Genomic DNA, 24,711 nt, shown 5'->3' with positions numbered 1-24,711 from the left:
GGGGCCCCACTGGGGGCACTGACGGCACTGTAAGGCTGGGATAAAAGCGGGCATGAGGTTGCCAGGGTGAGGGTCAGATACTGCATGATAAGGATGAGTGGGGTAGGGGACTGACGCCCCATCCACCGAGTGCTGGGAGAGGCAGCTGACCGGGTTATGTCACTTATATGCCTCACTGTCACCCCACAGACAGGCCGATTCCCACTTATTAGCTTGCTAATAAAGCCACACAGGTGCCAGCTACCATTCACCGAGTATTTGTCACAGGCCACATAACCCCTGAGGCGGGTACTCGCATTGTCCCCACGGCACAGATGAAGAAACCGAGTCTCAAGTTACTGTCTTCAAGGTCACACAGGTGGAAGCAGAGACTGGAAGCCACGTGGTGGCGGCATGGCCATCGCGTGCTCTCCGACCCCAAAATCACTGCCTCCGGGCATTGAAAATGCGATGCTCCAAGACGCTCTTTCTGTGGCCGGAGAAGAGCAAGGCCTGGCCCTGGCGAGGGCAGGCGGCCTGTTCCAGGGCCCCCGGGTCGTGCCGGATCCTGGCGAGGAGCCAGCAGCCAGGCTCCCAGACGTCGCGCACAGCACAGCCACTTCCCTCGGACACTCGTGTCTCGGAAGGCAGCCCCTGCGATGCACGACAGAACCCAGGGCAGGACAGCAGGGCCGCGGGTGGGAGGGGGGACAAGCCACTCGCCCGCCCATTTCCATCCGAAGTCCCGCGGATGCACAGGACCCAAGGCATCTTTCGGGAGGCTCCGCCTCCTCCAGCACCCCGGACCCGCATCCCCGAGCCAGGGGGCGTGGCCTCGCCGCGCCTCCGCCTGCGCCTCCGCCTCCGCCTCCGCCGCGCGCCCCGGGCTCGGCCCCCCTGCGCGCGCGCGCGCGCGCGCTCCCCTCGCCTGGGGACCGCCCGTGCGCGCGCCGGGGCCGCTGCGCTCCTGGGCCGGGAGAGGGCGGTGAGCTGGGCTCGGCCTCGCGCCCTCCCCGCTCGTCACCCGCAGCTACGCAGGCGAAACCCGAGCGCGCGTCGGGCGCGGGCCCGCGTGACGCGCACCTGTCGGGGCGCGCCGGGCCCGCGGAAGAGGATGCGCGGGGCCCCGGCCCCGGCCTGGCCCGCAGCGCCGCGCTCCCCGCGCCGCCCCCGACGCTTCCCGGAGAAGCCGCCGGCTCCGACGGGCCAGACGAAGTAAGCCGCCTTCCCCGCTTTCTCTTCTGCCCCTCCGGCCACAGGCGTTCCTTAAGCCCGGACGGCGACTGCGCGCGCGCGCGCGCGCGCGGGGCCGAACCGCAGATCGGCGGGCCACGCGCGGCCGCGATCTCCTAGGGCATGTTGTTGGGAAGAGTCACCTTCGCCACCACTTGCCCGCCTGCCGCTGCTCCGAACCGGGCGGGGCCGGAGCTTGCCGGAATTTCCCCTCCCACTCTCCTTCGGCAAAATGAACTAGCTGTTCCTGTCCCCTTCGGCGGATTCCTGGGCGTGGGTTCTGTTCGGTGGCAGTTCGGCAGGAGGCGGCCGGGCCCCTGCGAGGCTAGTCTAGAGGGCCCAGCGGCGTCCCTTCCCAGGCTTTGGAATCCATTTCAACGAGAGGAGGGACGCGGTGCTTTTTTCCTGTCATCTGCTTGATCTTTGCCATTAACCCTCAGGTTTCAATCAGCGTCCCCAGTAAACCGATCCAGTCAATGGTTTTCCAGAAGTAAAGCTCCCCGGAGCTCTGAAAACCAGCTCGCTCAAACCTGACAGTTTTGCCAGAAATGAGAACTTCTGGAAAAGTCATAAGCCAGAATTCCTGCCCCGTCGCCCCCTCCTCCCCAGGCCCAAAGAGAGAAAACTGGTGTGGAGTGGACATATTTTTAGTTATGTTCTGCGTTTTCTGCAGCGATAAATGGCTGATAGAATTTTTGACCTTATGAGCCTGATTTTTTGCTAAGTTTTGGGAGCGCTTGAGATAAAAATGCTCAGCGTTTGGCATGGACAGAGCTCATTTTGCAGACAGCGTGTGTGTGTGTGTGTGTGTGTGTGTGTGTGTGTGTGTGTGTGTGTAACTGTTTCTTTGAGGTACCTGACTGCTCAACAAATAACCACTCTAGGCAAACATTTAAGTCATTTGTATCCAAAGACTGGAGTTTACTACTTTCCTTTTACAGTCAGATGGTTTTAGGTCATTTAAAAGGGAAACAGTTAAATCCGTGGGCAAAGAGGAAAACCAAGAGGCACTCTGGACATCTGTGGCCCCGCCACTGTTCACTTTATTGATGGAATTTGAACAAGACAGATGTCATTGCTTGTTGCCACACTTCACCTGGAATCTGTCAGCAGGCCCTCACTGGAGCGGAGCAGGAAGTCTGGTTTTGCTTTTTGCTGCCCAGAGTTGGGAGCCAGGTGGCTGTTGGTCTGGGAGAGCTCTCACCACCATCGCCTCCCAGAGTGTTTTCACGGCCATGATCTGGATTTTCTCCGCCAGGAGTTAAAAGGAGGTGGACGATCCCCATTACACAGCTGGAGAAAAGGTCCTGAGCAGTTAAGCAAAAGGCCTAGGGCTTCAGAGTTAGAGGCTTACTCTCCTCTGTCCTTTGGGCTAGATTATAAACCCTTCAAGGGCTGGGGTGGAGACTTTTTAACCATCTCGGCATCATATCTCTTCGATTTTCCATCTCTTTGATGTTTTATCACTGTGGCGGGAAGGTCAGGAAGCTGCCAACGAGCTAGCTGGTCCTTGGCAGTTTTTCTGTTGTGGGGTGGTTAATTGGTTTTGCAGCAGTTCCAAGAAGCTAGCAAGAAAAGTCCCTTTACTCATGATGCTGTTGGTTTCATAATGATTGAAGCTAACATTTCTTGGGTGCTTACCGTATGGCAAGCATTGTTCCAAGTGCCTAGTATGGATTATCTCATTTTGTGCTTCTTATCAACTTATTTCCCCAGTCTGTGGTTGAGGTGCAGAGAGGTCAAATAATTCATTTAAGGTCACACAGCTCCCGTGTGGCAGAGCAAGGCTTTGAACCCCAAATTCTCACACCTAATCAGTTCTCCAGAAACTGCCCACCCATCTCGGCCCTCCAGGTTTTAACAAAGCAACTCAGGCTTCAACAATGTTTTCATGACGTCAAAAGGAAGGACAGTGAATCACCGTTAGGTAAAGTGGACTGAGGCCATTTATAGCAGTTAGCGTCAGGGCAAGTTGACCTCAGGGTGGCTTCTGCTTAAACCACTGTGGTCCCAGTCTGTTAGAGGAGCAGAATCCGCGGCCAGGCTGATGCAGCGTTATGCATCTTGCCCTTTGGGGTTGCGATCACACGTTTTACAGGTAGGAGTAAGGTAAGTGCTAGAGCCGGTCCACCTGGACTCAGATCCCATCACCTTCAGTAAGTAATTTTACCTCTCTTCGCCTTCGTTTCCTCTCTACCCCTTCTGATAATGGGGATGGTACCAGTCCCTGCCTTAGAGATTGCGGTAGGGTGCATGTCAGGCTCTTAGCCTTGCGTTTGACATGTAATTAGAAATAGCTCTTTTATTAATACTCTTGTTACAAGGGGTGAGCTGCTGCTAATGTGTGCTGTGTCGCAGTGCTTGAAATCACCGTTAGAGATTTGTTTCTTTGTGCCATCATCCCAATGCAGAGAGCTCAGACACAGGTGACAGCGGTCCTATGCAAATGGGACTTATTTGTTCATTCAGCAGATATTTATAGTGCATCATCTGTGTGCCAGGCCCTATTTTGGGTTCTGCAGTGAACAAAAACACAAAACCCCTCATTGGCACTTACATTCTTGAGGAGAGGGGTGACAGACAATAAACAAAATAAATATCGCATACGGTATATTAGAAAGTCATACATATTAAGGAGAGAAATAAAGCAGTGGATGAGATGCGGGTAAGAGAGTTACAATCTTACCTCGTCGGCTGAGAAAGCCTCGCTGAGAAGGTGACATTTCAGCCAAGAACTGAAGTTAGTGAGAGGGCGAAGCACGTGGACGTCTGCGGGGAAAAGCAGGTCAGGCAGAGAGAACAGCACGTACAAAGGCCCTGAGGCAGGAGGATGGGTGTCTGGAACCTGTGGAGGGCAGAGAAGCGGGAGCAGGGATCAAAGAGGTAATGCGCGGGAGGCCAGCACGTGTCGGCCCTGCAGGCCACCGGACAGAAAAATGACACGGTCTGACCCATGCTATAAAAAGATCACCGTGACTGCCGTGTTCAGGCAAAGAAACGCGGGAGGCCAGTTAGGTGGCTCCATCAGTCATCTAGACGGAGGCGATGGTGGCCAGGACCAGAGTGGAGTGGCGGGAGGTGGTGAGTAGTGGCTACACGCACGCAGATTTTGAAGATGGAAACTGTGGGATTTGCTGACAGATCAGATGACTCCAAGATTTCTGGCCTGAGCGCCTAGAAAGATAGTGTTCTTTCACTGGGAATGGAGAAATCTGTACTTGGAGCACGTTTGGAGATAAGTCAGTTCAATTCTGAACTTGGAAAGCTGTGGAGAGCCAGCTCATGGTGTCGGAGTGGGAGCTGATTGTATGAGTGAGGAGTTTAAGTTCTTACTGGAAATACAGACTTGGCCTGAAGGCGGTTGTGTGCTGGGAAATATTTAACAACTGACTCAGCTGGGGATGTGGGGCTGGGGGAGCCTGGTCTGTAGCATTCGCTGGGTAGATACTCCAGTGCCGGCCAGTTTCAAATACACCGTTACAGAATATCTTCACCTAATAGACACAATAGATGTCGATAATGTCAAGAGCATAGATACTAGTAAAATGTAGTAAAATAACTAGGACGTCATGAGTGTTGAGTATTTATTACCTTGGGTTTTTATATAATTTGTTTGGTTATAAATTTGTATAATTCAGTTATTAATGGTTGTGTTTAACGACCGGCTTGAAAAATTCTTGAAAAATTAGCAATTGAATCTGGTGTGCAAGGTACGAGGTGGCTCCAGGACACCTTTGGGCTCATTGGGACCCAAGATCGGTACCTAAAGAGGTGAAGGGAATAAGGATTCTCTGGGATTGTGGAGGAAAATGGGACCCAGAGCCGATCTTGCTGCTTTTGTCCCCAGTCTAGTCCTGAGCAGAGGGAAGGCAGATGGCAGGTCATTGATGAGGGTTTGTCTTGCACTGCACAGGTGTGTGTGGCCCGGACGGGCTCCAACGTGAAGGGAAGAGTACAGGAAAAACACTTGAGTCAGCGATTCTAGACGAGACCGGCACGTCCCCTCGGACTTGAGCTGAACGTGATCTTTAGTTTGAACGCTCATTTCATTCCTACACGTTCTTTTAAACATTCCAGACTCGGGGGCTGTGATTTGAAGAGCACCTCCCTCCTTCCTGCCTGACAGAAGGTAGGAATCCAAGGTGTCACGTTGAGAAAGGGAGCAGAGCAGCCGCTGCCACTGACCTTTACCTCCGGCCGCTCTCCTGCCCTGGGGCTGCTGGGAACAGAGGCTCAGAGCTGCTTCCTCCTGGGGTTTACCAGAAACCGCCCTGCCGCCGAGTGCCAGCCAAGCTGGGTCCGTGCCGGTCGGGGGCAGGCACGGCTGCGTGAGTGCCCTCTTGTCCTTGGGCAGAAACAAAGACTGGAACCCCAGTTCTGATCCAGACCCTCTGGCTGGCCAGTGTTCACAGCTTTGGGGATGTTAGCAGAGCTGTACTTTAAAAGGTGAGTCCCCCAGGATGCCTCGTAGGAACCCCTCGGTCTGGAGTTGGGGGCAGTGAAGGGTGCCTGGACCGGGGACGTGCGCCCATCAGTCCCGATGCTGTGATGAGCCTGTCCGAAGGACGTCTGTCACACCTCCCTGGAGGATGCCCCTGTGGCACCACACTTCGTCGTGTAGTATGTTTTTGGCAAGTGTCTTGTATAATAATTGTTAAATGAAATCGCATCCTCCACGCACTTGAGCTATAGCCTAACCTCTAAATGACACTCAGTTCTCAGCTCATTGCTTCCAATTTTAGTCCTGGATTTCCCGGCCTTGCTGCATTGCCGTAAAGCTCTAAGCACTTAACTGCCCTTCCAGAAAGATGGCAGGCATCTCTCTGATAATAGATGATCATCTCCTGTCCTTGGACAGCACAGGACTTAGGGGCAGTAAAGTATGATATCGATCCTTTAGCTCAGTCTCTTCATTTCACAGATGAGGAAACTAAGGCTAAGTGGCTTGTTCAAGGTTACGTGGTTGTTCAGCGGCCAGGCCTGGATAAGAATCACCACGTATTCCAGTTCACAATCTAGGACAGCTCGTCTTGTCCCAGAGCTTCGCGAACTTGTCGCTAAGGGTTTTCTTATTAATTAATTAATTAATTAAAAATAGAAGGAAGTCATAGCAGGACCAGCGGCTAGAATGCCACGTCCACGCTTTTTGGCTAACCTTCGGTCTGTAATTTTAGAAGATTTATTCTGCAGCCCATTCCTCTCAGAGCAGGCAAGGAGGCGGGAGGAAATGCTTCAGAGAAGCATTCAGAAGCAGAGCCTCGCAGCACGAGAGAGGCTTCCACCGCAGGGGGTGTGGGGGAGCCATCTGGTTTCCCGGTTTTCAGATGAGGAAAAGTGGACGCAAAACGGACTGGGTGACTCAATTAGGTCATACAGCTAGGAGGTGGCCTTGAGCCCAGGTCCTCTGACCCAGATGCCACATTCCGTTTGCACAGTGACCGAGGCTCAGGTTTTGTGACTCGACACTTGGCCTCGCCTGCAGCTTTCTCATCCGTAAAGTGGGCACCATCACAGACCCTCCTTCAGGAGACGGTTTTGAGGAAAGACGGAGACAGCGCGTGTAAATCTGCACACGCAGACCCCGTGGTGAGCGTCAGGCTCTCGGTAGTTAGCAGCCAGTTTGGGCAGGGGGATGGGCAAATCTAAACCCTTCCCGGCTGTTTCGAAATTCCCACATTTGGACCTGCAGGACAGAGAGTTCACGGCCTTGGCGAAGGGAGCAGGAGGCAGGTGTATGTGTTTTGATTCTGACGCCCCCTCCGATGAGAGCCGCAGCTCTAGCCTCAGTGCTCAGCGTTCCGGAGTCAGCACCTCAGCGGTCAGCACCTCGGGCCCCTCCCCAGACCCTCTGCATCAGAATCTGTGCTTTTAAAAGCTCTTCGGGAGATTCAGATGCACATTAAAGTTTGAGAAACACCGCTAAGGTTCAAAACATGCTAGTAACACACACACACACCGGATCAGGAACTACAGAGCAAGCAACCGTGTCGCAATAACTGATCTCTCTGATCTGTACTTGTTTAAAGGAGTTCTGGGGACACAAGCAAGAGATAAGGGAGGCCGACCGGGAACTGGGAACAGGGCTGGTCAGGGGAGACTGCAGCCGGGCCTCTGAGTCAGAACAGGATTAAACGGAGGGCTGGGGGTTGGTTCGGGCCGGGCAGCCGGGCGGGCGTGCGTCACAGCTTTCTGCAGTCCTCCGGGGTGGGGTGGCCCTTGGGGCTTTCTCACCTGCCCATCCGGGCACTCCGAGCTCCCGGAGCGCCTCTCCTCGTACCAGGCGCCTGGAGCCCGAGCTGGACAACCCGACCAGGATCTCTGCTCTGCCGCTTGCCAGCTGGCGCCTCCTCCCCCCACCCAGGCTGCTCTCTGGGCTTCAGATTTCTAACTGCCGCTGCCTGCACTGACCTTGCAGCTTTTCCTTCCCTCCAGACCCAGGCGGTTGAGAAAGAAATGCTTGAAGGGCCAGGGACAAGAACTGGAAAGCGGGAGGAGAAAGTAGGATGGGCGTGCGGTCACTGAGGAGTGTACATGAAGGACACGTGGGAGAGAAAGGCTGAGGGGCCACCCACGGGGCCCCTCGGTTCTCCAGTTAAGGCTCCATAAGGGTAATGTCCGGTGTCCCGTAGGTCCTGGTGCAAACGCCGCTGTCGGGTCCTCTTCTTGGTTCGGCTACTAACTGGTGCCACCTCGGGGTGGATCTCGAGAGAGGGGAGGACGAGGCAAAGGGAAATGCGAAGGAAGGACGGGGCCTGATGCCAGAGCCAGGAGGCAGATCTGGCCCCTCTGTATGGGGGATGACGCAGGGCCGTGGGAATGTCAGCCGGCCAGGTCTGCGGGGCCTTTGTAAGTCCCCGCTGTTTCTTTAAACCTCAGTTCTGTCTGTGGAACCAGATTATAGCCGCATTGTTGAGGGTTTTGTTAATCCTTTAGCTGCCACATAACAGGTGCTGCTCAGTGATCTCAGCTCCTTCTTCACTGCTGCCCCAGGCTGGGCCCCGTTGCCCCGTTTCTTTCTCAGAGCCGCATTGCCGGCCAAGGTGACTGTCCTCACTTCCTCCGCCTTTCCCCCAAGCACTGGCCTTGCTGGGAAACTGGAGAACTGGGGAGAGCTGAGGAGTAAGAATCAAGCACATAAAGCTTTACAACCTCGGTCAGAACAGAAGGCCAGAGAAAGCCAATCCGCTGGTGCGTTTGTGCAGGTCCGAAGCCTCTCGCCTTTTAGACACGTCAGCTGCTTCAGATCAGGCTGAAAACCAGCCAAGATGTTGGGCCCACCTTGGGGAGCCCGCAGCACACAAGTGCTATGTGGTCAGCTCAGGAGCCAGGGAGCCTGGTGCCTGCCCGGCACCCCCAGTTTCTCCCCCTGGGACCTTCACCTCCCTGAGCCTCAGCTGTTCTGTCTGCAGTAGGGCGACTGTACGAGTACCCCCTCCACGGGTTCTCTTCAGGGTTCTGGTCCACCTTCGGTGAGAGCTAACACATCTACCAAGACATCTACCAAGTTCATTGTTCACGGCTCTGATTAACAGCCTGTTATGATAGCTGCCACTTATGTAGTGCTTAGTAGGTGGTAGGCACTGTCCAAAGCACATTATAAATATCAACTCATCTTATCCTTATAATGGCCCTGTGCTGTAGGTAGCACCGTTACCCCCATTTCAGATGAGGAAACCGAGGTACAGAGGGGTGTTATAATTGTCCAAGCTACGGGGCTGAGCTGGGATTCGAACTCGGTCAGTCAGTGCCAGAGTCTGTGTTTTTAATCACTGTGCTATAGCAATGGCGAGCTGTCATTTTGTGCTTGGGGCCCAGCGGACATGGGAGAAGCAGAGAGAGACGTGAGGGGAGGTGATCATACTTTCTCACAGGGCCAGCGTCATCTAAGGGCCTGCTGCCATTCCCGAACTGCCCCGATGGCCCAGGCAGCCTGTGCTCAGGCGTGACACTGGCCTGGGCTGTACAGCGGACAGCTCCAACCCCATGGCAAGCCCTGTGGGCCTCCCTCGTGGCTTGTGCCACCTTCCCGCGCTCCTGCAGCAAAATGGGCCACCTCTTGCAAGTGGACTACCGCCTTGCCGGGCATAGTCCTTGTTTGCAAAGCAGGCTCCCTGCTCCCCCGCCCCGCCCCCACCCCCCGGCTTCTTGGCACAGAAGCAAGCTGCCAAGGAGGGGCGGGGGGAGCTGTGGGACTGTCACGTCTTCCTGAGAAACAGTGTGGTGGTTTCTTGCCAGGCCGGAAGTGTTTGATAGCCTAGAAGTATCACAGCCACCTGAGCCGTGTCTGATCCTTCCTTGTTCCTTGTCTGTCTTTCCCAGGCACCCCAGACACCCGGGCTTCTGGAAGATGCTCGCCGTGGCAACGTGTGTGGCCCTTCTGGGCTGCCTGCAGGCCCAGAAGCTCCAGGGCCATGTCTCCGTAATCCTGCTGGGAGCAACTGGGGACCTGGCCAGAAAATACTTATGGCAGGGCCTGTTCCAGCTGTACCTGGATGAGGCGGGGAAGGGCCACAGTTTCAGCTTCCACGGGGCCGCTCTGACGGCCACCAAGCAGGGCCAAGAGTTCATGGCCAAGGTCCTGGAGTCCCTCTCCTGCCCCGAGGACGTGGCGCCCAGCCGCTGTGCTGAACTGAAGGACCAGTTCCGGCGGCTGAGCCAGTACCGCCAGCTGAAGACCAGCGAGGACTACGTGGCCCTGAGCGAGGGCGTCGAGGCGCTGGTGCGGCAGGAGGGCCGCCGGGAGGCCGGCCGGCTCTTCTACTTCTCCGTGCCGCCCTTCGCCTACGCGGACATCGCCCGCAACATCAACAGCAGCTGCCGCCCCGGCCCGGGCGCCTGGCTGCGGGTCGTCCTCGAGAAACCCTTCGGCCACGACCACCTCTCAGCCCAGCAGCTGGCCACGGAGCTGGGGAGTTTTTTCCAGGAGGAGGAGATGTACCGGGTGGACCATTACCTGGGCAAGCAGGTGAGCTTCAGCTTGGAGCCTGCCAGGATGGGCGTGAGCTGGGCGCAGGTGGACGGGTAGACCCCCTGGCCGGGGCCACACCGCTCACTGTGGAGTCGGGCCTGAGGGCACATGAAATCCGAGCTCCTGTGGCCGTTTGGAGGGTGGGCACGAGCCCCGAGGCGTAGCGACAGGACCACGTGGCCCTCGCCCACCTGCCCAGCCGCGTGGGCTCCCGTGTGTCCCGTCCTCCTTGTTTCTCAGCCTGGGTCTCTCCGCCTTGTCCTGCATCCTCCGGAGGTGGCCGCCAGGCCCTGGGGTCTGGACCCGGCCTCCGTTTGGGTAGCTGCGGGAATCAGAACGAACCGCTCTATTCCACATCCCTCTGCCTTTTCTTCGGCATCTTTGTCTTCCCGAGTTCTGGTTTGAGCCCGAAGGCTGGTAACGAGATCTTAAAACTGAGCAGGGGCGCAGGTTACGTCCGCGCTGCTCAGCCAGGCCCTGTGGCAGAGCAGGGGGCTGACCTCGGAGGAGTCTGTCGGCCGGCCACTTCACTCTGGACTCGGACTCGGGACCCCTGTAGGACACCTCTTCCCAGAAAGGCCAGCAGAGGGCGCCACCTGTGTTCTCTGGTGCTGACCAGGCTGGGGGCCCAGGGTCCAGGCGGAGTCACTGCGTAGTCACCTGCCTCAGAGCCATCCCTCTCCCCCGTTTGGAGCAGTACTCCCAAAGAGTGGTCCTTAGACCAGAGCCTGTCCTGGTGAGGTTTTCACTTGTTCATGGGGAAAATGGAAAAAAAAAAAAAATTGAATGTTTTCCATTTGAAGTTTTTCTTGCTTCATTTTTGGTGTTGTGATATCTTTCTTTTTATTAAAAGTCGATGGTAATAGAAGGTAGATCAGCTTAGATATTTTCCTTCTTGGCAAAAGAAAAAGCTGGTAACCCCATGGGGTCCCTTAAAAGCTCTGAGTCCTTCCTGGGCTGCGAAGCCTTGACGCCCCAGGGCGTCAAGCCTTGTCTGGGCGTCCTCTCTGAATGGGGCCCTTCTCGGGAGTGGGGACTCCCTGTGAGGCCTGAGGGCCTGAGGAGAGCCTGCAGAACCGCCCGTCTCCTCCCCGCCAGGCCGTGGCTCAGATCCTGCCTTTCCGAGACCAGAACCGCAAGGCCCTGGATGGCCTCTGGAACCGGCACCACGTGGAGCGCGTGGAGATCGTCATGAAAGAGACGGTGGATGCAGAAGGTGTGTGAGCGGGAGCCCCGCCCTGCCTCGCCCGGGCGCCCCACCTCACCCTCCCCCTGCCCTGAACCTGGTGAGGCCTCGAGCAGGAGGGGCTGTGGGTCAGCCCAGCCCCCAAGGCTTCCTGGGGAGGGTTCGGCTGGTGTGTGGCACCCCCCTCCCAGGACATGCTCAATCCCAGTGCCTGCGGGCAAACCTGACCGCTCTTGAATGGTCAGGGAGCTTAGGGAGCCCGCGGTCTAGTTCAGTAAACTCCGCTCAGACATCTAAACAGCCCGCACAGCGGTAACTGCTAGACCCGAGCCTGTGTGTCTCGTGAGTGTGATGGAGACTGTGAGGCTGCATGGGGTCCCTCAGACTTCCATGCTTGCACAGGGGCATCCTCTGCCCAGACAGCTTCTCCTCGCCGTCTCCTCCCTTAGATCACCCCCGCCCTTGGTCTTCAGCTCAATGTCGCTTGCCTGGGAGGGCCTCCGCCCAGCCTCTTGACAAGGCCTCCCGCCCTTTGACCAGGGCGCCAGGGGTTCCTGTCTCGTACCTGTCCAGTCTGCCCCCAGCGGACGGTGGTGTCCAGACCGTCCCTGCTCTGACCCCCGGCACACACCTCAGAAGTGCTGAGTACACGCCGGAGGAACGGTGTTGACCTGGGAGTCAGGAGACCTGTGTCTTAGGCCCGCCCCTGCCTTCACCTGGGTCACCTTGGCACGTCACTTACATATCTGAGATGAGCACGTTGCGTAGTTGACAACAGCTAAGGCCCCTTTGAGCTCTGGCATTCTGTGATTTCATCAGGTTTTTTTGGGGGCGGGGGTCGTCTGTTGTGGCGCGAACGATTCTGAGACCCACGGAGCCAATTGAGATGAATTATGAGCCTTTATTAGCGGCCGGCGACTGACTCTCTACCACGCAGGGCTAGAGGAGATCAGCCCCGAGCTTCTAGAGGAGGCAGCTTAGAAAGCCTCCAACTACATCCTTGAATAAGCAGATTACAAGAAGCAGAAGTTAGCCGTTAACGTTTTGTCCAAAGATAAATGTATCCGGGGAACTCTCAGATCAAACAGGGCCTAGTAGACAGTTTTATTATCTTTACCTTGGAATGTTGCACTGCTCCTGGGGCTGGCGCCTGGAGATATCACCTCCCTGTAACTGAGTTACTGCTCTCCCTGGGGGCTGGCACCTGGGGATACCACCTCCCTGAAACTGGAGAATTTCCACTTTTGCACGTCGACTGCATATGTTCAAAGCATCAGTTCTTACTCAAATTAATAAAAGCTATTCTTATTATGTCCTAGTCCCTCCAGTACCCGAACGGGGTGGGTGCTGACAGATGGGGTTTGCTGACGTGCCCAAGGTCACACAGTGGGTCCCGGGGCAGGCGGTCTGGCTCCGGCACCAGCCTCTGCACTGGACATGCAGCTCACCCTGCGCCTGCTTCTGCAGCCGGGACGGGAAGGCCCCCCGCCCCCCGTGGTATGTGCCGGGGGCGGAGGGGGACCCAGCCCAGGCCCCTCAGGCCTGGGACCGGGAGACCTCCCTCCCTCCCTTTGCCTCCTCCTCTTTTTCTTCCTCTTCCCCTCGGTTACTCTTCCCCTTTCTCTCCCTTCATCTTTGGCTGTGTATTTGGCGCTAGAAGCTCTGTGTGGATGCCCAGAGGTGTGAGACCCAGCCTCTGTCCCCTGATACCCCGCAGCTCTACTGGGGGAAAGGATATGTGGGGACAGACTCCGAAGTGAATGGTGCCCCGGGAGGCAGGCGGGGAGGCAGGCGGGCTGGGGGTGCTGCTGTCCTTGAGTGGAGCTGGGTCCTCCAGTCTGGAACCCGGTCAGAAGAGTCCCGTCCCCACACGGGGTTGGGCCTTTGAGGGTCTCGGGACCCTCCCCGGCCCTCCCAGATTTCCCCTCCTGTGCTCAGCGAGGGCTCAGGCCGTGGGTCCTTCCGGTGCCTGTGTGCGGCTGCGTGAGGGTGGCCCTCGCCTTTGCTTTGGGCCTGGCACCGAGAGGGTGAGGCAGAGCAGACGGTGCCGCTGCCACGCCTGCTGTGGGGACGGGCACCTCGCTCACCGGGACACGGCCTGGTCACTGGTCACCGGCAGGGCTGGCCCAGGACGCCTCCCTCCCTCGCCCCATCCCTGTCCGTTTCCGGCAGCTCCTTCCTCTGTCCACCCTGGATTGGGAAGAGCCGCGACATCTGTGGGTACCCACTGGCACCGTCGCCTCGTTTCTTGCGGCCCTCTGCACCCCGTTTCCTTCTGGCATCTGGTGTCGTTGTGGGCTTCTTCGCGGCACCCCTCTGCAGCCTGGGGCTAGGCAAAGTGCAGCAAAGGGACTTCTAGATTTTGGAGAAAGGCGAACAGGAGGCAGGACGGAGAGGCAGGGGTCCGGGCCAGTCTTCGTCCCGGGGTAGGGGCTGGGGGTGGGGTGGGGGTGTCTCCAGTTTGAACAGCAGCCCCAAAGCAGAAGTCCCAGGGGAGGGTGCTGTGGGGCCAAAGCACAGGCCTGACTGTCTGTGGGGTGCGGGTTCTGAGGGGTCTCGCTGCTGCCCAGCCCCTGAGCTCACTGCTGCTTCACTCAGGTGCTCACTGTGCCTTCAGCCCGAAGGCAAAGAGAGACGCAGGGCAGGGCAGGCGGCCGGGGACCTGCTGGCCCCAAGGGGCTTGCAGCCAGTAAGGTTGCAGTCGGGGGACTGGCTCAGCCTACTGTCCCTGTCAGGGGTGACCAGCAGGACTGCAGCTGTCCTAGGGGTCGGGTCTCCCTAACCAGCCTGTTTACCTGCCCATTGCGTATTCAGGCCCAGAGCAGGGTGTACCAGGGTGACTTCCTGCTCATCCCCACAGCAAGTGGGGCCTTGGGCGTGAATGTGCACCCCTCCTCCAACCAGAAGGACAAGGCTTCGTCACTTCCCAAGGAAGTGGCCCGAGCAGTGGTCCCTGCTGTCCCCTCCGTGTCCCGCTTTGGAGCCCGTCCCTCGGGGGGACTGCTATCGACTCCAGTGCAGGCTGGAGAGAGAGGACAGGAGCCGTGGACCCCACAGCCAGCCCACCGTGGCCAGCGAGCCCTGTGCCCAGCACCTCAGGGCCCTGCTTGCCTTCTCCCCGGTTGGGGTGGGAAGCAGGCAGGAGGAAGGACTGGCCTCCTGCTGGAGGTCGCTGTGCCCGCTGCAGTGGCACCGAGGTGGCCAGGAAGGTCCTGAGGCAGGATGCAGAGCCCAGCATTCCGACTGTTAAGCCCAAGGGCCACAGCCGGCCTTCCTCCCGCCACCTAGCCCCTTCGTCAGGCCGGCAGGTGCTGCCCCCAGCTGCCTCCTCCCCCCCGCCGCGGTCCTGGCTGTCCCCTCTGATTCTTTCACAGGGAGGCACTAGTGTGACCTGGTCCCTGGCAGCAGCCAAGCCCCCCGCCCCGAGAGCTGGAAGGGGCAGGGGCTGCAAGCAGGGCATAGGAAATGGAGCTTTCCCGGTCCAGCTACTGCAGGCCCTGAGAAGGGGACTTGGGAGCTGCAAGGTCGTTTGCATGTCCCCCACCTGCACTCACGCCATCCCAGTGGGTGGAGGCCGCTTCCCCAGCCCCCTCCATCCACGGCTGCGTGAGCGCTTGTTTGCTGCGTTTCTGCCGCAGCCTCTGGCCCAGAGGAGTTTGCTGCAGAGTCAAGGCTGCTGCAGAGACAGGAGGGAGAGAGAGGGACGGGGGAGGAGGAGAGGAGGAGGCAGTGCTCCCTCCGCCCGGCCCCAGCTCCCCCTCAGTCTCGTCTGGATGCCCCCCGAGGCGTCCCCATCCAGTGAGCCCCTGAGAGTCACAGGAACCGGGGTGCCCAGGCTGGGGTCTCCTGAAACAGCACCATGGGCAGTACAAAGAGTGACCTTGGCTGGGCCACTTAGCTCCGGGGAGATGACCCCTGCTGGCCCCCTGTCATCGTGGCCGCTGGGAAAAGCTCTGCCGGAAAGAGGGCTGGGTGACTGACAGACTGAAGATCGGCTCGGAGGGCCCCTGTGCCGACACGGGGGTGAGGGGAACGAGTGTGATGCAGGCTCACTTCTGAGGGCTGGAGGGACCGGCCAGTGCCTCTCACCAAGGGGCGGAGGCCACAGGGTCCTCCCAGGTGCACACCAGCTGTCCTGGCTTCGGCAGGTGTGCCAGCAGGGGCTGGGCGCTCGCCCGGCAGGGTGGCCCCTCCGCGCCCGCAGGGCAGGGCTGTGGCAGGGTTAGCTCAGGGCTCAGGGCTCAGGGCAGCTGCCAGGCTCCCTGACCAGAGTCCGCCAGGCGGCAGCTCTGCTCCGTCCTCTTTATTTTCAGTGGTCCCAGAAAGCATCGGAAGGCATCGCAGCCGGCTTTTTTTTTTTTTTTTTTTTAAATCTGTGTTTTTACTGGGAAAATTCGATCTCCCACAGTGTGGAGGCAAAGGGGAGGGGGCGTTTGGTCCCGGTTCTGAAGGCTGTGGTTTCCAGTACCGTCTCCATCACATAATGACAATAACCCCGGTCACTACCTCAGAGTTGTTCTGAGGATTAAATCAGATAATGTACATGGAAATCCTTCACACGTGGAAACGCTGTTCCCTTCCAAGATGCCAAGGACAGGAAGCGGCCGTGGGCTCCGTCGCCCTGGGCTCCACGTGACTTACCTGTGACCCGTGCTGGGTTATACAGAAGCCCGCAGTTGGTCTGTGATAGTCTTTGTGACCATTTCTCCCCAAACATCACCTGTCTCTTTCTGTCTCACTTGTAGATGTAAATTTTCACGTATTGACAATCTGCATAATATATACCTTGAGGCAGCTCTAGATTTCTGTTCAGTTCTGTTTATACCACCAAATATGAATTGTTCTATTATTAGGCATTTCGGTTTTTTGCTATTTTAAATAGGACTTTGTGAGCTTTTTAAAAAATCGCGATATAATTCACAGGCCATAAAGTTTACCCCTTTATAGTGGACAATTCAGAAGTTTCTAATATAGTCACACATTTGCGCAACCCCTATCTACTTCTAGAACATTTAGGAGTATTAAAACGTGTTTTTCCTTTGAGCATACTTCCAAAGCGGAATTACTAGGCCGGAGGGCAAAGGCCACTCGATAGCTGTTGTTGCGTCCCGTTGGATTTCTTTTGCCTCCGCGGCACATTCCCCACGAAGTTTCGAGGGGCGGCACGACTGAGTGGGTCTCCCCTGATTGTGATCTCTGACGAGCTCGGGACCGAGACAGGCCGCAAGCCAAGTCAGTGCAGGAGGGCCTTTCTCCCAGTCGTTCATCCTGGCTGTGCTTTTTCTCTACAATAACTGGTCATAACTAGGAAAAAGGAAACCGAAGGGCTCGTCGGGCGTCATCAGGAGGGCTAGCCCCACCCCGACCTCCTCTCCTTGAGCTCGGCTGCATGGCCTCCTGCCGGGAGGTGCCTGGCTCGGTTCTGGTCGCTGCAGAGGTAGCCGGGGAAGGATCAAAGTCCACAAATCTGTGGACTGAGCTAAACCCGGCACACCCCCTGAAGCTTGAAATTAAGGAATAAAAGAAGCTCTCTTTCACACAGCGGGCAGTGAACCTAAGAAATACATTCTCCCCACAGACCGAGTGAGGATAAAAATAGGAAAAGAGCCACTTCGGGATTTGCTAAACTAATGAATAGTAAAGCAGATAACAGGGCTTTTAAGGACTCTGCTTTGTTCTCACCATCAAAACTTTACCTGTTCTCAAAACTCGAGCTATTCTATTTATGCTCTGATATCTACTGTGATTCATTGGCTCTAAGACCCACCTTTCTCATAGGTAAACAGCTCTGAAGTTGGGTTTCCCATTGATGGGGTGACATAGCTGAGCTGGCGGGCTGTTTCTTCCTCGGGGTTATAAAACAGCGATGCTTTCACCACGGATGGCGTTTTGCTTTGACGAAACCCAGGAAAGCTCCAGCCTCCATGGCCTCTCCGAGCCCCATCTTGTCCCTCCCGCTGCCTTTTCGATACCGTCCCTGGCTGTCACATCACCACTTCACGTGCAGGAGATTTAGAACCGAAACCGTCCTCGCATTGTCCTCATGAAATACCAACTCCTTTTTCTAACTTCTTTATTTCTAAATGAGTTGCCCACCTGGCTGCCCCTCTCTCGCAGCCCCTGTAACAATAAAAATACTAGCCAGTGTTTATCAGGGCTTCCTGTGTGCCGGGCACTGTTCCAAGCCCCGTATGTGTGTGAACTCATTAATCCTCACAGCGGCCCTACAGGGAGGTGCTGTGACAATTCCTCTGGGGTCACAGGGCTAAGAGATGGCAGGCAGAGCAGGTACCCAGGCAGCCTGGCTCCAGAGACCACACCCCAGATCACGACTCTGAACTGCCTCTCACCCGCCCAGCCCACCGCCACACAGTTTTCACCCACCCACTGCATACTGTCTCTGCATTTCACTGTTGCTTCGATCTGGCCCTCGTTACTTCCTTTGACTAGAGCACATGCTGCCTGGTGGGGCCCATGACCCAGCCCCTCCCGGAGGGCGCATCTCTCAGATCCCAGGCAGCGCAGTCTTCCCTCAGCCCCTCTCTCGTGTTTCCAAATTCCCTGCTCTAACACAAAAAAAAGGGGAGTGGGTTATTGAGACACGATCACCAATCACACAATTCACCCATTTAAAGAATACAATTCCATGGGTTTTAGTACATTCATAGAGTTGCGTATCCATCACCACAATTGATTTTAAAATATTTGCATCATCCCCAAAAGGGGCCCTGTGCCCCCTAGTGGCACCCTCTGATTCCACCGTCCCCCAAGCCCCGGGCAGCCATTCATCTACTTCCTGTCTCTATGGATTTGCCTCTTCCGGATGTTTTATATAAATGGAATCATATCATTGGTGGCCTTTTGTGTTCGGCTTATTTCATTTAGCCTGATGTTCTCAAGGTTCATCCAGTTATAGTGTCAGGGCTGTCCCTTTTCATGGCTGAGTAATATTCCATTCCATAGATAGACCGCATTTTATCCATCGGTTGATGCACATTTGGTTTGTTGCTCTTTTTTGGCCACTGTGAATCATGTGGCTCTGAGTGTTTGGCACGGGTTTTTGTGGGGACACGTTTTCGTTTCTCTCTGGTGCACGTGGGAGTGGAACCGCTGTTAACTCTGCTTCACTGATTGGGGTCAAGAACTTTTAATAGCCTCTCAGACTCCTCTGTCTAGTTTCCAAGGCTCTTTCCATCTGTTCTCGATGTCTGCCCTTCAGAATCCAGGCCTCCTGTCTGCTCCCTCCTGTTCACCTTCCAGAACCCGAGCAGCCAAGCTCTGTCCCGCTTTAGGGTTTCGCTCTGGGAATGCTCTCTCCCTTGCTTTGTGTAGGGCTGACTCTTCCGGTCTGAGGGGCCTTCCCAATACTCTCTGTGACAATCTCCGTCTGTCATTTCTTGGTTGAGTTACTTTTTTCTCCTTCCCATCTACCCTCCCTGGAAGCGGAGGGCAAGGACCTGTCTGTGTCCTCATTGCCGGCACATTGAGTGGCATGTGGGTGGCTGTTGTCAGCCCTGTTTAATGGCAGGATGCAGAAACAGGGACTCGGAAGTCTGTGGCGGTCAGGCCCCAGAGCCCCGGCCCTCACCGGGGTGCTGCTGCCTCCGCAGCGCCGCCCCTGCTGGCTGGAGCCCAGGCAGGGCCACAGCCGGGCAGATATCTGTGAGCGCCGTCTGTCTGTCCTCTGCTGGGACCGGAGCCTTCCCCACGCCATTCCCGGAGACCCCCTGGAGGGCGGGTGGCTCCGAGCCGCCCTCCCTCGTGCCGTTGTGGCGGTTTGCTCCTCGTAAATCATTTCTGTCGGCCGTCTGCACCGGGGAGTGAGGATGCAGACAGGTTGCGCGGGGTGGGGTCTCCGTGCACCCCGGGGAACCTGGACGTGGTGCCCGCCCTTCACGCCCCCTCCCCTCCGCTCCTCCCGCTCAGGTCGCACCAGCTTCTACGAGGAGTACGGCGTCATCCGCGACGTGCTGCAGAACCACCTGACGGAGGTGCTCACCCTGGTGGCCATGGAGCTGCCCTACAACGCGAGCAGCGCGGAGGCCGTGCTGCAGCACAAGCTCCAGGCCTTCCGGGCGCTGCGGGGCCTGCGGCGCGCCAGCGCCGTGCTGGGCCAGTACCGGGCTTACGGCACGCAGGTGCGCAGAGAGCTGCACAAGCCGGACAGCTTCCACAGCCTGACGCCGACCTTCGCAGGTGGGCCCCCCGGCAGGGCCTCGGCTGCGGTGCCCCCCACCCCACCCCCGGCCGGAAGCAGCTTCCACGCCCAGGCGCCCCTGGGTTTGGGTTGGAAGGGACTTGACGTGGGATTTTCGCAAGGGCACTCGGTGGCAAGCGAGCTGCTCGCCGGCCCCTCCGGCCCTCCACCAGCTTAGAGCAGCAGGTCGCCCACTGGCGCTCTCTAGGTGAAGGACACCCCGGTGGCGGTCTCAGGCCAGCCCACGCCCACAGGTCCTTCCGGGGCTCGCCAAGAGGGTTCAGGCCTGGCTCTCACCCTTGTGGAGCTTATGTCCAGCTCCCCGGTGAGGCTCCGAGCCTGCCCGGCTACAGCCCGAGGCACCTCCAGCGAGCTAGCACCGCGCGGGTCGGGCAGGTGTCCCCCAGAGCCATCCTCTGACCGCTCCGCAGGATCGGAGCTTCCTGGGGGAGGGCTGGCTCCCTCAGACTGCAGATCGTAACCCCACAACGAGAGCAGCAGCTGTCGATGGGGCACCTCCTACGTGCCAGGCGCTTGACGTCCGTCATCTCATTTAGTCCTCACACGCACACCCATGGGGCAGGCATGGTTATCACCCCCTTTTACAGGGGCAGACGCCTGAGGCTCAGTGACATTGCAGAACCTTGCCCAGGTCCGGCAGAGATGGTTCATGGGAGGCCAGGCTCGGAACTCGGGAGAGCACTCGGCGTCTGGCCCTCCCCTCTTCCCACCTCCCCACCCCCTGCCCCCAGCGGGCTCCTGGCCAGCGCACCACTGCCCTGCTGGCCTAGCTTCAGGCAAGTCCTGGTGCCCCCACAGCAACCAGGATCTCCCGGCCTCACCCCCACCGTGACACCTCTTAGAGGCTCCGGGTGGGAGACTCACAGCCCGGTTCTCCTTCTGGGGGGACTGTCACTCTGAGAGAGCTGGGTGTCTGAGATGGCCCCAAGGCTGCTTTTCCAGCACTGCTGGGAGAGAAGGTGATGGAAGGGGTGAAGGGTGGGGTGCGGATAGCAAGGCCGGGACGTTGCGAGACAGTGGGGCGCCCAGGGGACGGGCTCAGAGAGAAGGGCTGATCGGCAAGGAGGCAGGAAGGGGCAGGCACGGGGGCTGGGAGGGCCCCGGCGGTCTGCGCTGGGGCGTCACCTCTGCTGTCCCCCTGTCGCCTCAGGCATCCTCGTTCACATGGACAACCTTCGCTGGGAGGGCGTCCCTTTCATCCTGATGTCTGGCAAAGCCTTGGATGAGAGAGTGGGCTATGTTCGGATCTTGTTCAAGAACCGGGCGTTTTGTGCCCAGAGCGAGAAGGACTGGGTCACGGCCCAGAGCCCGTGCCTGCCTCAGCAGATCATCTTCTACATCGGCCACGGCGAGCTGGGCACCCCTGCCGTGCTGGTCAGCCGGAGCCTGTTCAAGCCCACCCTGCCCTCCAGGAGCTGGAAGGAGGTGGAGGGCCGGCCAGGGCTCCGCCTCTTCGGCCGCCCTCTGTCCGATTACTATGCCTACAGCCCCGTGAGGGAGCGGGACGCCTACTCCATCCTCATATCGCACATCTTCCACGGCCGGAAGGACTCCTTCGTCACCACGGAGAACCTGCTGGCCTCCTGGGTCTTCTGGACCCCCTTGCTGGACAGCCTGGCCCGTGAGGTCCCCCGCCTCTACCCAGGAGGAGCTGAGAATGGACACCTGTTGGACTTTGAGTTCGCAGGCGGCCAGCTGGCCTTCTGCCAGCAGCAGGTGGAGCAGCTGGTGCTGGGGCCAGGTTCGGCTCCGATGCCCAGTGACTTCCAGGTTCTCAGGGCCACGTACCGAGAGAGCCCGCTGGTCACGGCCTGGCCCGAGGAGCTGATCGCCAAGTTGGCCAGCGACATCGAGGCCACAGCGGTGCAGGCGGTGCGGCGCTTCGGCCAGTTCCACCTGGCCCTCTCGGGTGGCTCGAGCCCCATAGTCCTGTTCCAGCAGCTGGCCACGGGGCACTACGGCTTCCCCTGGGCCCACACGCACCTGTGGCTGGTGGACGAGCGCTGCGTCCCGCTCTGGGATCCCGAGTCCAACTTCCAGGGCCTGCAGACCCACTTGCTGCAGCACGTCAGGGTCCCCTACTACAACGTCCACCCCATGCCCGTGCACCTGCACCAGCGGCTCTGCGCCGAGCAGGACCGGGGCGCCCAGGCCTACGCTGAGCAGATCTCAGCCCTGGTGACCAACAGCAGCTTCGACCTGGTGCTGCTGGGAATGGGCCCCGACGGGCACACGGCCTCCCTCTTCCCGCAGTCACCCGCAGGCCTGGATGGCGAGCAGCTGGTGGTGCTGACCGAGAGCCCCTCCAAGCCGTACCATCGCATGAGCCTCAGCCTGCCCCTCATCAACCGCGCCAGGAAGGTGGTGGTCCTGGTCATGGGCAGGTTGAAGCGTGACATCACCATGCTGGTGAGCCGCGTAGGCCACGAGCCCAAGAAGTGGCCCATCTCGGGAGTCCTGCCCGGTTCTGGCCAGCTGGTTTGGTACATGGACTATGAGGCGTTTCTGGGCTGACGGTGCCTCTGTCCTCTGCTCGCTCCAGTGCTGGCCCCCACCTGTCCTCGCCCCTCCCCTCTTGGTCCTGCCACCTGCCCGGCTGCCCTGGCTCTCTGCAATCTGATGCTCGGTCAGGCCCCTGGAGAGGCCCCGTCCCACTCCCTTTGACAGTCCCCGTCCAGTTGTGGTGGGCAGACGCAGAAACAGGGAAGAAATGGAGTCTCTGCTCGTGAACGCTTCACATCCAAGTCAGCAGAGAGACATCCACCTAAAGAAAAGACCCACGGCAGTTACACATTCATATCAACCAGCACAAAACAAGGCAGCGTGAAAGCCCCCAACCTGAGAAAGAGGAATGAAATGGCGTGAGTGAATCAGGGGAGAGATCCTGGAGGAGGTGGTCCTCGAACCGGTTCCCGTGGAGAAGAGCAGGGCGGTGGAGAGAAGGGAGCACCGGCATCCGCGCAGGTGCAGGGCCCGTGTGAAGCAGGGCGCTGGGGGCTGTCCAGGTGCTCGGGCCTCTGGAGCCCCCGCTTCCTGTCTCTGTCCTTTTCCTGAGCCTCTGATGTCAGCCTGCTGACCTGTCCTCTGCATGGCCGCCTCCACCTGGTCTGTGCCTCTGGTTCTGTGCCTAGGTCCCTCCTGTGGAGGGGTCTTCCCATTCCCTCTCTGTTCTCGGCTGTCCCTCAGAGACAGTAACACAGCGGCGAATACGAGGATGTTACAGGTACGGTTCCAGAAATCTTGCGACTGCTGTTTGGAGTGGATGACCTCGGCGTAGGGAGGCACTGGTTCCGAGCCCCTCAGCGAGGACCCCTTCCCCCCACTTCGCCAGCCAGCCCCTCCGTGAGACGTAATCAGACTTTTCCAGCGATTCCCCATTTCAGGGGATCCCTTATATTTCAGGGGACTTCCCGGTGGGTGTTTCCACTCTCAGTATCCCCTCTTGTTTTGCCGGGAGAGATCCAGTTAAATCTTTCTCTGATGGTGACAACTTATTTGGGGGGAACAGTATGACGTCGCGCGATCTAGACCACCCGGATGCTCTGATCTGACCAGACCAAAGCCAGGCCTCCTTGGTGGTGGTGGTGGGGCTCAGCTCACAGGCAGCAGGGCTGCGCTGCGACCCCTGGGGGCTCGGCAGCACAGCACCCAGGGGGGGCCTGTCTGTGCTGCCTGCCATCTCATGCTTGGCAGCACCCAGCCTGCCTGCCGGCTTCTGTCTACTGGTCCCTCCTGCCACCTCTCCCTTTACCACTAATGCACTGCTGAAGACTTGGGGCGACAAATCAGTAGCTTCTCCTTAAGAATAGACTGGGTGTTCTGCTCTTGAGAAGCGTGAGCCAGCACTACCTGTTTTTCTGAAACCCCCAAGGTCGGGGTGTAGGGGTTGGTGCTCTGAAATGCTTTTAAAAAAATCAAAAATCTCAGGACAGATTTTTTTATTTCAATTGGCCACATAGCCATGCCCACCAGCTATGACTGTAAAGGGATAACGTGGATTTTTCTGCGTGACTGTGACTTCGTATGGGGCAGATACATTCTGTCAGGCAGATACAACGTGTCAGCGCCACACACAAGGCTTTCCTGACGAGGCGCTTCTCGAAATCTCTGTCTCTGCTCTCGCTCATTCACACTTTCTTCAAGGCTATGGATCTAAAGGAAGTCTTTGCTTTCATTTGAAATGGCTGCCCGAGCCAGGGGCTCTCCATGTGAAAAGGCACTCTTGTGACAATTCTGCTTCCGCCAGCCTCCGACGACCCAGTCCAGACAGGACATCTCTCTTTATGCGGAGGGGGGGCCAACCCTGGCTTCCCTTTCTGGGGGTCCGCGTTTTAACTTGCTCTAGAGATGCTGGCGGCTGGTGCTCGTGAGTGGACACAGGTGGCTGCGGTTCGGATGCCACTTCTGGCCACGTGGGGGCGCTCTCGCACCATCCTGCGGGCTTGCGGGCTGACTGCCTTGGGGCCCCATGGTGCTGCATTTGCATTTTGTATCCGCCTCCCTGGGGCCTTGGCCTGAGCACCCCTCCAGCTGTTCTCTGGGAACTTCTTCCTCTGTGGTTGCAACATCAGATCGAGAGGGACCTCCACATGCCCGAGCCTCGTTCCAGGACAAGGGGTAAGCTGGCTCCTGATGTCACTATTTCTGAATAATAGTGAGTCACTGCGGGCCTAAGCCTGGAATGTCCTGTTCTTAGAGGAGTGCCTCGCATCAAAACGCACCCCTTCCCTGTGGAGAGCGTGCACATGGGGGTAGGGTGCGGGCAAATAAAAATACCAAAGGCTTCCTTTCCAGAATCAAGTGCTGTCTTAAAGCCACACCGGAAAGTCCAGTGGGAGACGGCGTCCACAGTCCTGCTTCCGCCCACGCCCCTTCCCCTTTCCCCCCTGCCCTGTGCCAGGAAGGAGAGATTCTCAGAGGCCGGCCACCGAGGCTGGTGGTTTCCAAGTGTTCTGGACCGTGATCCACAGCAAGAAACACACTGCATCACGAGACATGCAGAGACCTGTCTCGGGCACAAGTGTCATAAAGGAATGTCTCCCCTGAGAACATGGGGTACCCTCTAGTTTCTATTTTTCATTTTCAAAAAAAACGTTGCTTTTAATCTGCGGAATCGAGTTCATACAT

General features: G+C 57.9%; 1 protein-coding gene and 1 long non-coding RNA gene across 7 annotated transcripts; one reads left to right on the top strand and one right to left on the bottom strand.

Annotated features, from left to right (window-relative positions):
- The first annotated feature begins 951 nt into the window (after nt 1–951).
- H6PD (hexose-6-phosphate dehydrogenase/glucose 1-dehydrogenase) lies at nt 952–23,059 on the top strand. 5 transcript variants are annotated; one of them, XM_039842003.1, is made up of 5 exons: nt 952–1,194; nt 9,532–10,177; nt 11,279–11,396; nt 19,293–19,562; nt 20,735–23,059. In XM_039842003.1, exons 1-5 carry the CDS (start codon nt 1,094–1,096, stop codon nt 22,096–22,098), a joined length of 2,499 nt encoding a protein of 832 aa, XP_039697937.1. In that variant the 5' UTR covers nt 952–1,093; the 3' UTR covers nt 22,099–23,059. The 5 variants fall into 5 exon arrangements, with proteins under 5 accessions (XP_039697937.1, XP_039697938.1, XP_039697941.1 ...); XM_039842004.1 differs by lacking the exon at nt 952–1,194 and adding an exon at nt 3,245–3,321; XM_039842007.1 differs by lacking the exon at nt 952–1,194 and adding an exon at nt 4,897–5,658.
- Nucleotides 2,224–7,557, bottom strand: LOC120585693 (uncharacterized). Of its 2 annotated transcripts, XR_005648484.1 has the most exons (3): nt 7,444–7,557; nt 3,899–4,057; nt 2,224–3,716 (listed from the first exon to the last, which is right to left on the bottom strand). It is a non-coding gene; the product is annotated as an uncharacterized LOC120585693 (long non-coding RNA). The 2 variants fall into 2 exon arrangements; XR_005648483.1 differs by having other exon boundaries at nt 2,224–4,057.
- Nucleotides 23,060–24,711: the final 1,652 nt, after the last annotated feature.

Source organism: Pteropus medius, unplaced genomic scaffold (genome assembly GCF_902729225.1).
Source record: "Pteropus medius unplaced genomic scaffold, Ma_sr-lr_union100, whole genome shotgun sequence".
Lineage (NCBI taxonomy): Eukaryota > Metazoa > Chordata > Mammalia > Chiroptera > Pteropodidae > Pteropus > Pteropus medius.
The sequence above is the reverse complement of the archived record's forward strand: the minus strand, read 5'-3'. Positions and strand labels throughout refer to the sequence as shown.